Here is a 13544-nt window from a genome sequence, read left to right on the forward strand (position 1 = left end):
TGAGGTTATATTCTGGTACTTTTGTATATATTGTACATATTTTTGGTGCAGGTATGTTTGGAGTTTTTGGTTTTGGCCTTATCTTTTCAGGGTCTTCTGACATCTGGGGCAAGAAAAGACTGAGGATATGGCCTAATGCGCCCTGACCGGCGTCAGCCTCTATGTTGGTATTGGGACTGGACAGCGGACTACCCAATAGTTAGGACTGCAGCAATGTGGATCCTCGAACATCTACATTTATGGTAGGTACAAAACTGTACTTTTTCCTGTAAGAACCAACTTTTTTCTGAGATAGAACATGACTTCTGATATGGATGTGCCGATTTACATCTCAAGCACTACAGATTCAGCAACAAACTGCTCTTATATATGCTGACTGCAGTTGCCAGATGGTGCTAGGAATTCAGCCTTTTCTGATTGCCTGCAGGCAGCAAAAAGCTACAACCATCACATCCCTAGACTGGATATTGTCTAGACCTCAGCTCCATCTTGATGTCCTAACCATGAAAATTATAATCAAGAGGAGAGACAAAAGACATGTGTTGTTAAGTCTTACACCTTCCTTGAGTCTGTTCACCTTAAATGTTGAGAATTCAGATAAATCTCTTGATTCTGCATTACAGAGACCATGCAACAGTAACCCTGGTACTTTGTTCTGCTGTAGTACCTGTCACAAGTCAGACTGGGGAACACAGCTGTATACCTAGTCCAGGTCAAAAATGCGTACGACAGGACAGGCAAACTCCACTGACTTTTCCAGTAGCTATGCTTTTCTTTTATAGCCACACCCTTCAAGATCGTTAGTAAGATAGTAAGTGCCTTTCACAAACCTTGAAATATTCAGTCTCCTACTGTCATTGTTCTTCCTTTTAATCAGTTATCTTTTAGGAAATAACCTTCTTAAAGCAGGTCTTAAAAGTATTTTCAACATTTTAACCTGGCTTTTGACTTAACTTTTTTCTAGATTTTAATTATTTTTAAATTAGAATGTTAACAAAATAGCCATGTTTGCTTGCCATAAATGTGAACAGGTAATATGTAGTTATGAAATAATGTTTTCTTATTGCATGTATTTTCACATCAGACCTTCTCAGCCTCTAGATCTAGAGCAACTCACTTTAGTTTTTGCAGCTTGAGAATTCTTTAGAGAGTACTTTGATAGAAAATTTTATTTTTTTAACTATAATAAGAAGCAACCCTACCTTCCCAATGTGTCCCCATAGCCACACACAGTTTTGAGCAAAACCTTAACAAAACTTTTAAGGCTTAATGGTTAGCATCATGGGGAATTCAGCTGTTTGTGAGAAAGGAGAATGTTCAACATAATGTCATAATTTCATCTACTTATTTTTGTCTGTCTGCATCTTCAAACTGTTTCAGAGTTACAACCCAAAAGAAATGAGTGGGCAAAATAATGTCACAACAAGCAGACATTGCCTATAATGAGAATTATGGACCAGATCACTTGATCTTTATGTTGTAGACTAAGAGCTCCCGAATGGATTTTTAAGAGCTTGAAACTGCCTCTGGAATTTTTGGGATCCCCAAAACAGGATTTTTTTTTATTATAGCTTAAAATTATCACAGTTGTATTCCAAATGGTAAGTAAAGAAACACTCATAAAATTAATGGTAAGAACATGGAAGTAAAATGCCTGTTATCAGTAATACCTGCCAATGCATTTAATAAAGCAGAATGCAGTAGCATTAAGTAATATGCCTTTATTTTTGTCTCTCTATCTCTTCAAGGAAAAATGACATTTGGACTTGTGATTCTTAACCAGCCTATAGTTCGTGACCAGCTGGAATATTTATGGAGCAAAGGTATTAACAATAAATGTTAAAGTATTGTGAGACTAAAACAAAGCAGAAGATGTGCAAGATTATGTATTCTTGATAGTTTAGTGATGCATGAGCTGTTATGTCAGGTACCCTAAACAGTTGGAAAAATAATTCCAGAAATACTTGTGTATTGTATCCTACTTGAGTATACATGAATGTACTCATAAAGACTTAAAATCATGAGCATTTAGAAGCTTTGTAGCTGAAACACTATATGTCCTCCATTACAGGAGGATTAAAACATCCCACAGTGAAAACTCTAGCTTGGGTGGGTTTTTCTTGCAGTATTTACTGATTGATTTGTCTATGTGACTGTTTTACCCTTTGATGTAGATATTAGTTGGGATAGTTTGCAGGCCCTTAATGTTTATGTGCATCAAGCTTGTTTTTTTAAGCTCTTTGTTTCTAAAGTATATCCAAACAATCCATTTATGCTGTGCTGATAAGGTCACCTAAATGGCCAGAATGTGCATATCGACAGCTAGTGGGGTTTGGCATTATTGTTCTGAATGTACTCATAAAGGTTTAAAAAGTAAACAGCCATGGATATTCAGAAGCCATGTAGCTGAATCACTGTATGTTCATATAGGTTCATTTGCATATATCTCATGAGCCTGCATTACAGGAGTTCTAAGGTATCATACAGTTAAAACAGTGATAATTTGCAAGTGAATGCATCTTTCTAGAACTTTAGACAGAGGTGTCAATATAGCTAATAGCCTGTAATTGGACAGTTCTAATGATTTCCCCCTTTGTGTAGTAGAATGATGTGCGAGATTTTCCAGATTGCTAGTACCTTTTGTTCGGAGTTGGATCTATTTATTAAGATGGATACTGGGTAGGAAATGGCATCAACAGCCAATTTGAAATATTTAACTGGTAGGTTGTCAGCTGCTAGGGTTGTTGGTTTGAGTTTTTTTAGTAGTTTTTTTATAGTGTCTGTTTGTACAGGTTGGAAATTAAAGGTGCTGCTATCTGGACTTACTGTGGGAATTTCTGTAGAGGTGGTGGAACAGTTATTTGTGAGGGCTGGTATGGACTCTGAAATACTTATTAAACTGCATAGCTATAGAGCCTGAGTTGTTAATGGTTGTAGGGGTGTGGGTACTGGTGTTTCCAGGTTGTAGGATTTTATTAATAGCAAACCAAAACTTCTGAGGACTGTTTTGATGTTTAGTTTGAATATCTTGGTAGAGATTAGTCTTATCCTGTTTAATTTGTTTTTTAGCTTTATCTCTAAGCTCTTGATATGCCTGTTTAGACACTTGTGTTTTTTTTTTTTTTGCCACAGATTCCAATCTTTATCTCTCTCTCTTAATAGTGATCTGGTTTCTTTTGTTAACCATGGAGCATAGTTAGCTTTTATTCTTATTTGTTCTGGAGGAGCTAGTCTATTCAGAATGTTCAGGAAAGTTAAGTTGAAGTATTCTATAGCTTCCTCTGGGAGGGGGTGGACTATTCAGTGGTACCCAACTACAGAGTTTAAGGGTGGATATGACATTTTGAGTGGTAAAGTTTTTTTTGTTTTGTTTTTTGTTTTTGTTCCTAATTTCACAATAGCTAGTGAGTTTTGGTGGATTTATTTGCTGCCTAAGTAAAAAAGTTGGAAGATGATCACTGAGTCTGTCAGGAAGACACCCAGCTTGTAAAGACAGAGAAGGTCTGTTTGTTAATATCCAGCATACCTCTCAACTGTATAGATTTTAGCAGAATGTCCAGATTTTTGTCTCATATTTTTGGTCTGTTTTTTTATAAAATTGTGTTTTTCTGGCAAAGTAGTGGCAAATCATTAAAGACTGAAGTTAGAAAATAATGATGGACATTTTAATTGAATGGCACAACCTGTTATTCTACCAACTTTCAAAGTTTGTAAGAGCAATATTTAGAACTTGTCCCTATTTTTGGGTCTTTGTCTCCCTTTTATTTATAAAACAAAAAACAGAGACAAAAAATGGAAAATAGTCTTTTACATTAGCACTTTCGTCAAGTTTAATAACTCAACTTCCTTTTGTCTAAGGAAGTTGAGTTATTAAACTTGACGAAAGTGTTAACTTACTTAAGGACTGTTTTCCAGTTTTTTGCCTCTGTTTTTTGCTTTAAGTAGTAGTTGTTAGTTTATTTATCCCTTTTATTTATGGCTTTGCCAAGAGTTCTTGCTCTCAGAGGTTGAAAGGTATGTTAAGCATGGATTGCTTATTTAATATTTTATCAATTCTAGTGGGGGCTTGTATGATTTGTGTGAAGCCATGGAGGTTTTTGTAATTTGAAGGGTTTTGTGAGTTAAAAGTATTCCAATGTATGTTGAAGTCCCCCATAATAATTGTTTTAAGTGGAAGATAATTTGAGGACCAGTAGAGGATGTGTTCTAGGGTGGAAATGATGTTACTTGGAGGTGTACATATTCCAACTATGTTTAAATATTTTTTTGAGTTGATCTTAAGTTTTGTAAAGATTACTTCTGGATTATTGAAGTTAGGAGTATTTTGTTCTATGATCTTTAGAATAAGGTTGCTTATAAAAAGAATGGCTATTCCCCCTCCTTTTTTGCCCTTTCTATCTGCCGTATACATACTTTAACCTGGAGGTAGAATTTCATTATCATTAATTTCTGATTTTAACCAGGTTTCAGTAATCATAGAGCTATCAGGAGAGTTATGGGTGAGGGTGGCGTGTTTTGTTAATGATACTTCTAATGTTCAAATTTAATAATAGGAAAGATCTGAGAGATGTTTAGTAAACTATGCCTGCCATATTGGAGTATTTGTTGGAATGAGTTGGTGTTGGGACCAGGGTATGGATGGATATCTCTGTTAAGGGTTAACTGTGAGATGATGTGTGATATGGTCTTGAGGAGTTTTCTATGACTGTTATTTTTCAGTGAGACATTGGGACTGTTTTGTTGTGGCAGTATAGTATAGATAATCTGATCAATGTAAGTAATTTTGTAGATTGAGGGTGATATTTTAATATTTAAAGGTTTTATCTGTAGTAGATAGAGGAATGGAGTATTATAGGGAGTTGGTGATCTATTGAGACCAATGTGGTATGAGGTGAGGTTTGCTGTTATTGTTAGGACTATTATTGCAGTAGTATAAATAAGTATTATGTTGATTTATTTAAATGTTAGTGATAGTAATGCTTTTTTGTAAATGCATTGCTGTATTTTAATAGTTGGTAAAGTAATACTAATTGTAAGTATTGCTATTTTGATTAGGCAGGAGACTAGTACTATTTATAAGTAATGCAATTGAGTTTGTTTGGTTGGGTAATAGGGCTTGTGGGAATGGCAAGTTGAAAATAAATGTATGCATACTGGAGGTGGGTGGTTATTGGGGGTAGGGTTGGGGAGCAGAATGAGCATGAGAGCAGCAAGGGTGAACTGAGTGGGTATAGCCAGACTGTTGCATGCACTAAAAGAAAGCAATTACAGCTATCATGGCTTGGTTTAACTCAGTTAAACTTGTTTTCCAATTCAGAAGCACTTTATTTAAAAAGTAAGGATTATTTCACTGGCTGGTGATTAGATCCTTTTAATAACAAAAACAAAAGTTACAGAGTAATTACTGCTTAGCCTTAGAGCATTTTAATAATAACAGTTACAGAGAATTGCTGCTTAGCCAGGGTTTATTTTAGAAAACGTATTTACTATATCTGTTTTTCAGCATTTGGATTACATCAGCATGCTATTTTCTATATGCTCCATGTATTTATGGCTAAATGTAGGTTTTAAGGAGGACCTGTTGTCGGTTTCCCATCTATTCCCTGTTGCAGTGTTACCAGCTTACCATTTTTTTATGTAACGTAGGCAATTTATTATTCAAGGGCAACAGGCATTGAATTTATAGATGACACACTGAAATGTAAAGTTATTCTCTAGTAGCAGCATCTTCATTAGTTCCAGATTTCTTTAATGTGCAGTTATTCAGATGACCTTTACTTCTGCAGTGATTGTGCATATTGACTGTTGTTGGTAGATTGTAATGACAGAAGTTTGAGTAGCCTTTTATCACTCAAATACTCTGAAATGGGCAGTTTTGTCGTCATTAGTTCATAAAATGTTCAAAACTACAAATTTAAAACACACTGTAACAAGTGGTGCTGTATTATATAAGGAGTATAAGGTTTGATTCTAGGCTGGGGTGCCTTCTGTGCGGAGTCTGCTTGTCCTCCCTGCATTCATGTGGGTTTTTGCCGGTTTCCTCCCACTTTACAAAGACATGCATCTGGAGCGTTTCTTCTCGGGCCTTCTCTAAAAATTGACTTCATTCCAAGTCGGACTTTCCCGGTAAACAAACGTTAAATAAATAAATAAACAGCCCACTGCTATAGATTCAGGACATGCTGCAGGAATTCACTCTCTCTCTGCTTGTAGGGAATACCTGTGAGTCACACAGGGTAATGTTGAGACTATTGCTAAGGAAAAGGAAATCTGATTTATCCTGCTTATCTCTCTAATAGAGAGAGAAGTGGTTTAGAAAATGGAAAGATATATATTTTAGCATGAATCTGTGACTATAGGTATGGGTATTACAGGATTTTCCCACAGTTGTTATGCCCATAGGATTATATTTTACTACTATATTATTTAAGAAAGAAATGTTTTACCTTTCTTCAGTAATGTCATTGTAAGATGATGCTTTAATCATATTTTGCCTCCTCTGTTCAGCACTGATTTCCTATACATAGGCATGTCACATACATCCAGTACATCAGTGCAGTGCAAGAGGGGTGACAGAGGTTCATAGGTTCATAGGTTGATACTAGGCTATCTGCCCTAGGGCATTTATAAGCCTAGCCAGAGTGTGTTTGGCTTTCGCCACCCTTTTAGATTAGTTGACTGTGCTTCTGTATAGTAGATCACAGAAGGTAGCCCTTTTAAGGTTAATTTACTGTACTTCTGTCAAGCAGGGACACAGAAGAGATCCCAAGGGTAAACTTACGATCTCCCATCCACTTGTCAAGATTTCTCTTGAAGAGGGTCAGTGAGGGGCTCTGCCTAACATGGATTGGGATTTTGTTCCAGAGTGAGGGGAGCCTCTGGGATATGAATCTGTCCCTCCAGCATGTCCTATTTATTTCTGTGCTGAGGTTCAAGTCCCTGGAGCGTGTATCCCTAAGGGATTTGGATTTCCTGAGGTGAAGCATGTCCATTAATTCTGGGTTGGACATGGCTTTATACGTCCGACACAGATCGCCTCTGAGTAGGCGGTATGCAACTGAGTAGAGCTGAAGTTTCTTTAGCCGAACTGCATAGGGTATCTGTTTGAGCCCCTTGATCCTCCTGGTGAGGTACTTTTGGGGTCTTTCCAGTTGCTGCAGGTGTCGGGTAAGGTATATCCCAAATGGGGCATTGTATTCAATTATGGGTCTGATAAGTGATGAGTTGAGGGGCACAATGACCTATCTTGATCTAGATGTGAACCCTTTTGTGATAAGGAGGGCTATATAGAAGGTCTTTCTGACCACTTTGGCAACGTGATTTTCAAAGGAGAGATTGCTATCTACTTCGGTCCCCAAGTCCCTAATTACTTCTTCCGTACTTAATGGATTACCACCTATGTGGTAATTTGTGGGCACTTTGTTTTTCCCAAAGGGGATGACTATGCACTTTTTGGCATTTAGCTTTAGGCCATGGCTCTGGCACCAGTTATCCGTCCCTGTGAGACCGTTTTGGAGGATGCTTGTGTCAGCCAGAGAGTCGATTACGGCACCCAGTTTGCAGTCATCTGCAAACTTGGTCAGCCATAGTCCACCCGTGTTAGCCTGTACCTCGGAGAAATATATACCGAACAAGAGAGGTCCCAAGACTGAGCCTTGTGGGACGCCACTTGTAACTGGTTTAGAGTCTGACATGGCACCTGCTATTCTGACCATGTGGGTTCTATCCCTGAGCCAGTTTGCAACCCATCTTGTGACATAGGGGTTGATATTTAAGCTGGTGAGCTTATTTATGATGCCCGAGTGGGGTATTGTGTCGAAGGCTTTTTTGAAGAGAGCAGTTTCTCTGTAGTGGTTTATTTACCTCTCTCTGTAATTTTTTAATATATCCATCTTACATCTCAGCTCTTTTGTGCAAGAATTCTGGACAAAACCAAAACTAATGGGAGGGGACAAAGGGCAAAATCAGGGATAGTTTTTAAATATTATTGTGCGTCACTTAAGTTAATAGAACAACATGTTTGGCATCAGCATGCATTCTCTGAACAGGAAGTATGAAAGTTAGTCTCTAATGTACTGACTGAATGATTCTCTATGATTTACCAGAAAATCAAAAAAAAAATAAAATCACAAGGGATCAAGACAAATCAGGGACATTCTGCAAATCTCTAGACAGTTTAGAAGTATGGTTATCAGTAGCATGATTAATCAGGCTGCCGGTAACCATACCTATCAACTGTCCAGAGTTTTGCAAAACAAGCCTGAGTGTTTTTTTTACATTTTGCCTGCACTAGATGAACATAATCTAGTTTAATGTATTGCTGCTCAACAAGACTTCAACGGTTGGAATTTTTTCTTTTGGGATATGGTTGATTTACAATGGGCACGCTGATTGGACTGTCCAGTCAACATGCACATTTTTGAATAACAGTGACACTTTATTGTGCAATTCTGAGTATTTCTTTTTATAAAAGATAATAGCCACTTGGTTTCTGTGGATGTGTTTGATGTGCTTAAACATGTGCATTGTGCCTTTTCACACCCCTCTTTTCTTGAAGGCAAAATATATTCATTTTGTGCTCCCTATTTAAGTGGCCTTTGATGTAGAGGGCACATTATTTTTGTTTCCCTTTTCAGAAGTCTCCTAGTCTAGTCTGTATTTTAAGAATGATGAGGTGTACAGAATGCCACACACCGTTCTACATCAGTTATTCCAACTCTGTAAGTGTAGAATTAATAGCTCTGGTCTCTGTGGCTGATTCCTTTTCCTATGATTATATGGTAGTATTGCTTCAAAAGAAATCTGATTAGATTGTTGGATTATAGAGAAGGAATTGAGTAAGTCAAATGATTTTGTAAGCTTCATTTAGTTCACGTTTACTGTGTGAAAAATGTTTGTCTAGTAGAACACTACTGCTAACTGTTCTATCTATATCTATATATCTATATATTATATAACATTTATATATATATCTATATATATATTCTAAATAGATGTAGGTTTGGCAAGGCTTTTATCAGATTTTTGTTTCACTATGTAAATCATCTTGTAATTTTTATTTTAGTGTGAACCAACTCCAAGACAGCAGCAATAATCCAAGTAAAAGAATTTATTTAACGCTTTCATCTTTCTTGTACACAGACATCTTCAGAATGAATTAAAAACTTTGGTGTCATCATATAAATACACAACTCTAAGTCTTAATTAGTTAACACACAGTAGTCCCCACCCCTGCTACAAAGTTTTAAAACTAGGTTAACTATTAACCTGCTGTCAATAAAAAGCACAGTAACCTTACATACAAATAAAACAGTTACATGACCATTATATTAAATACATGGATTTAAGTTTTAAAAAGGGGGAAATTGTTATTTTATCATTCAAACCAGAAAAAATTGTAGAATTTAAACTGACCGGACATTTCATCTCAGTAAATTCCAAGTGTTCATTTATTGGGCCCTCTTTGTCCCAGGTCTACACGATGTATAATAGAAAACTTGAAAAAATGGTCAGGAAATTCTTGTATATGCCTATATAAAGCATTATTTACATTTTTGTTGGCTATGTCATAACAATGTTGGTAAATTCTCTGTTTGATGGCCCTCTTGGTTTTCCTGACATAGAAGCCATCACAGGCCTGACACAACCCAAGATATACTACCCCTTTAGTGTAACAATAATAGTTTTTCTTTGGTCTAATTTTTCCAAAGTTCCTAATAGTGACACCTTCTGTGTCCAACATGTGTCTGCATTGGGGGGCATCTACCACATTTGTAACTACCTCCAGTCTCATTCAGGGAGTTTGTCCTTTCCAGTAATCCCTTAAAAGACATGTCTTTCTTGTAAACTATCTTCGGTGTCATACCTGAGGTAATAGCTACCCCTGGGACCAGACTAAAAATATCCCAGTACCTATGAATGATGTTGCTGATGTCATAGAAATCGGTATTGTATGGTAATACCATCACTCTTCCAAACCCAGATTTAGTCATTTTGTCCCTGCCTTCCAATAAGTTGAGGTCAGTACTCAACAAGCTGTGATACACACCCTCCCTTCTCTTAAACTTTGCTTCATCCATGATGTTCTTAATAAATACTTCAGGATAACCTCTCTGAACCAACATACCCTGCAGCACTGTACATTCGCTTAAAAAGTCAGCCCAGCCGGATATCATCCTAGCCAATCTGACATATTGACCCTTTACCAGTGCTTTCTTCTGGTGGATGGGGTGCCAGCTGCTGAAATGCAGCCAAGAGTTGGAAAAGTAGGTTTTGTATATAATAAGGATGAAAAACGTTTATGGTAGTAGTCCTTTTTTTAATTGTAACATTTAAATAATTCAGTCTATCCTTGACAACTACCATAGTAAATTTCAAAAAGGTGGTTGTGTTGTTTATGTATTGAAAAAAACTCTTCCAAATTTTCCATCCCATCATTCCAGAATAATACAATATCATCAATAGTGTCCGTACAGTGCCCAGGGTTCTCTGTAAATGGAACCAAGGATATAAAGATTCCCCATTGGGATAACACTATATTTGCAAATTCTGGGGCGCAGCAGGCCCCCATTGCCACCTCTTGTGTTTGCCTAAAAAGTTGCCTCTCAAAGACCAAAAAATTGTTTTCTAACACATAGAGGTTATCCTTAAGTATTTATTAAGAACATCGTGGATGAAGTAAAGTTTAAGAGAAGGGAGGGTGTGTATCACAGCTTGTTGAGTACTGACTTCAACTTATTGGAAGGATGGGACAACATGACTGAACCTGGGTTTGGAAGAGTGATGGTATTACCATACAATACCGACTTCTATGAAATTAGAAACATCATTCATAGGCAATGGGATATTTTTAGTCTGGACCCAGGGTGGCTGCTACCTTAGGTATGACACCGAAGATAGTTTACAAGAAAGAGGTATCTTTTAAGGGATTATTGGAAAGGGCAAACTCCCTGAATGAGACTGGAAGTAGTTACAAATGTGGTAGATGACCCCAGTGCAAACAGATGTTGGACACAGAAGGTGTCACTATTAGGAACTTTGGAAAAATTAGACCAAAGAAAAAATATTATTGTTACTCTAAAGGGGTAGTATATATTGGGTTGTGTCAGGCTTGTGATGGCTTCTATGTCAGGAAAACCAACAGCGCCCATCAAACAGAGAATTTACCAACATTGCTATGACATAGCCAACAAAAATGTAAGTAATGCTTTATGTAGGCATATACAAGAATTTCCTGGCCATGTTTTCAAGTTTTCTGTTCTAGATCATGTAGACCTGGGACAAAGAGAGGGTCCAATAGATGAATACTTGGAATTTATTGAGATGAAATGGCAGGTCAGGTTAAATTCTGCTATTTTTCCTGGTTTGAATGATAAAATAACTTTCCCCCTTTTTAAAACTTAAATCCATGTATTTAATATAATGGCCATGTAACTGTTTTATTTGTATGTAAGGTTACTGTGCTTTTTATTGGCAGCAAGTTAATAGTTAACCTAGTTTTAAAAAGCAGGGGTGGGGACTACTGTGTGTTAACTAATTAAGACTGTGAGTTGTGTATTTATATGATGACACCAAAGTTTTTAATTCATTCTGAAGCAGTCTGTGTACAAGAAAGACGAAAACACTAAATAAATTATTTTACTTGGATTATTGCTGCTGTCTTGGAGTTGGTTCACTCATTTTTGCTGTTTCCTGGTTAGTGCTTTTTGGTGTTTTAATTTTTATTTTAAATAAGAGATTGGGGCACTGGGGGGGCTCCCTGGGATTGATATAAGCATCATAGTTTGAATCTTACTCTGAGCTGTTTCCACCCTTTGTAGAACACTTTGCTGGATTTGTTTCATAATGTGTCCACACTTTGCAGACATTAGCCTTGTCATACTGTAAATGTCCATACTCTGTAGTTTTTGAGGGAAGCTGTCTATAAGAATTACACAACAGAAGGAGCATAATTGTACCTGCCATGCTTGACTGAATGTTTCTGTCAAAACAAGTTTAGGTGGGTGGGTACAATAAAGAGTATATAGTCACCGAAGCAGGCCATGTTGTCTTCATATTATTTTCTTTACTGCATATTATATATCATAATTTGTTAACTGATACTGTTCTTTTTTTCGGCAGCTGTGAACATGTCTATTTGGTAGTTTGCACCACCAGCTCTCTTCAAGACGATGCGTGCTTCAGACATGTTTACAGTAATTTTATCAAAGTTCTACATAGTAGCTCAAAAGGAATCCATTATTTAATTAGCACAAATACCAGAATATAAAAAATGGAGTGTAGGATTAACACAGGTGAATCTTAACACCCTCTGGACAAAGTAACCCTGATGGGAAATAATTAATGTGTCTCTTCCTCTCTACTTACATTGTTTGCTTCTCATTATTTGCTGCTACAGATCAGAAGTATCTGCATCTTGTCTAAGAGTGTATTGTGATTTCCCTAGGCATTCCAAAAAGAGAGCCAAACTTATTTAAGCTGCATTGTATAGTGATATGTGCTTTCTTCTTGTTTAATGATCTAGAATTGTGTAATGACTACTCCAGGGAAAACATGAAAGTGTTAGCAGAATTGCCGTCAGTTATCCTTTTTCATGTTTTAAGCTGGAAAATAGCAAGGTAATAAATGTTTAATTCTATCAAGTACGTTTTATAATGAATTTTGCTGTCTGGAGGCCTGCCAGCTAAATATGCTAGATTTTCTCCAGGTCTTTATCCCTGTGCATAGATAATTAATATGCAGATCATTTGTCATAGATTATGGTTTGAATTCATTTTAAACTAGCAAATGAACAGTCTGTGCTCTTTGAGAGGTGACATCACTGCAGATTTTGCACTGCTGCATATGTATTGTGCAGGCCTAGCAGAATGGACAATGCAGTACGAAACATGTTTAGTCAAATAACTATACCTAGGAAATAAAGTTTGCAATCTAATTGGAGACCATCAGTGTTAAATTAATTAAACCTACATCTTTAATCAAACTGGAATTTGTTTAATTGATAAATGGTATTTAGTGTCTTGCAGTACTTTATTAAAAAGACAAATCATGTGGATTTTATTTTTTTATCACATTTTAAAAAATGATTGGATTTACAAAAATTAGTGTTTTGACCTGATCTATTCTTAGATTAATGTGGTAGCTTCAAGTCTGGAAAGATTATGGATAGATTTTTTTTTCATTTAAGATGGGGGAAACTTTACTAGAAACTAGTTGATGGGTACATCTGTAGCAGCATGGCAATGGACTTAAACTGTGGGGATCTTGTAGGTCTCATATCAGTTAACATTATAACTGCAGTACCGAACACTGATAGTTAGGACTCATTAGATGCAGTCTGTCTAAGTTTCAGCAGAGCTTTCACTACCATGCTATACAGGAACTAGTTAGAGTAAATGGCTTGGGGTGGGATCCAAAATAGTGAGATGGGTAGAGGAACCAACTACTAATGGAGTGTGCCATGCTTCGGTGTCAGTAGCATTTCATGTGTATGTGTTTGCATCACACATTACCCTAAAGTTCTGAGTATGGTGTCTTTGCTAACA

General features: G+C 36.7%; 1 protein-coding gene across 2 annotated transcripts in view; it reads left to right on the forward strand.

The window, feature by feature from the left end:
* The first annotated feature begins 1735 nt into the window (after positions 1–1735).
* TPK1 (thiamin pyrophosphokinase 1) overlaps positions 1736–13544 on the forward strand; it is a 1612014-nt gene continuing 1600205 nt past the window's right edge. For both annotated transcript variants that reach the window (XM_044064986.1, XM_044064987.1), the window contains exon 1: positions 1736–1823. In XM_044064986.1, coding sequence (XP_043920921.1) covers positions 1754–1823 — 70 coding nt within the window. In that variant the 5' untranslated portion in view covers positions 1736–1753. The remainder of the gene's footprint in view (positions 1824–13544) is intronic.

Source organism: Protopterus annectens, chromosome 3.part0, assembly GCF_019279795.1.
Source record: "Protopterus annectens isolate FY-2018-M chromosome 3.part0, PAN1.0, whole genome shotgun sequence".
In the NCBI taxonomy this organism is placed as follows: Eukaryota; Metazoa; Chordata; order Ceratodontiformes; family Protopteridae; genus Protopterus; species Protopterus annectens.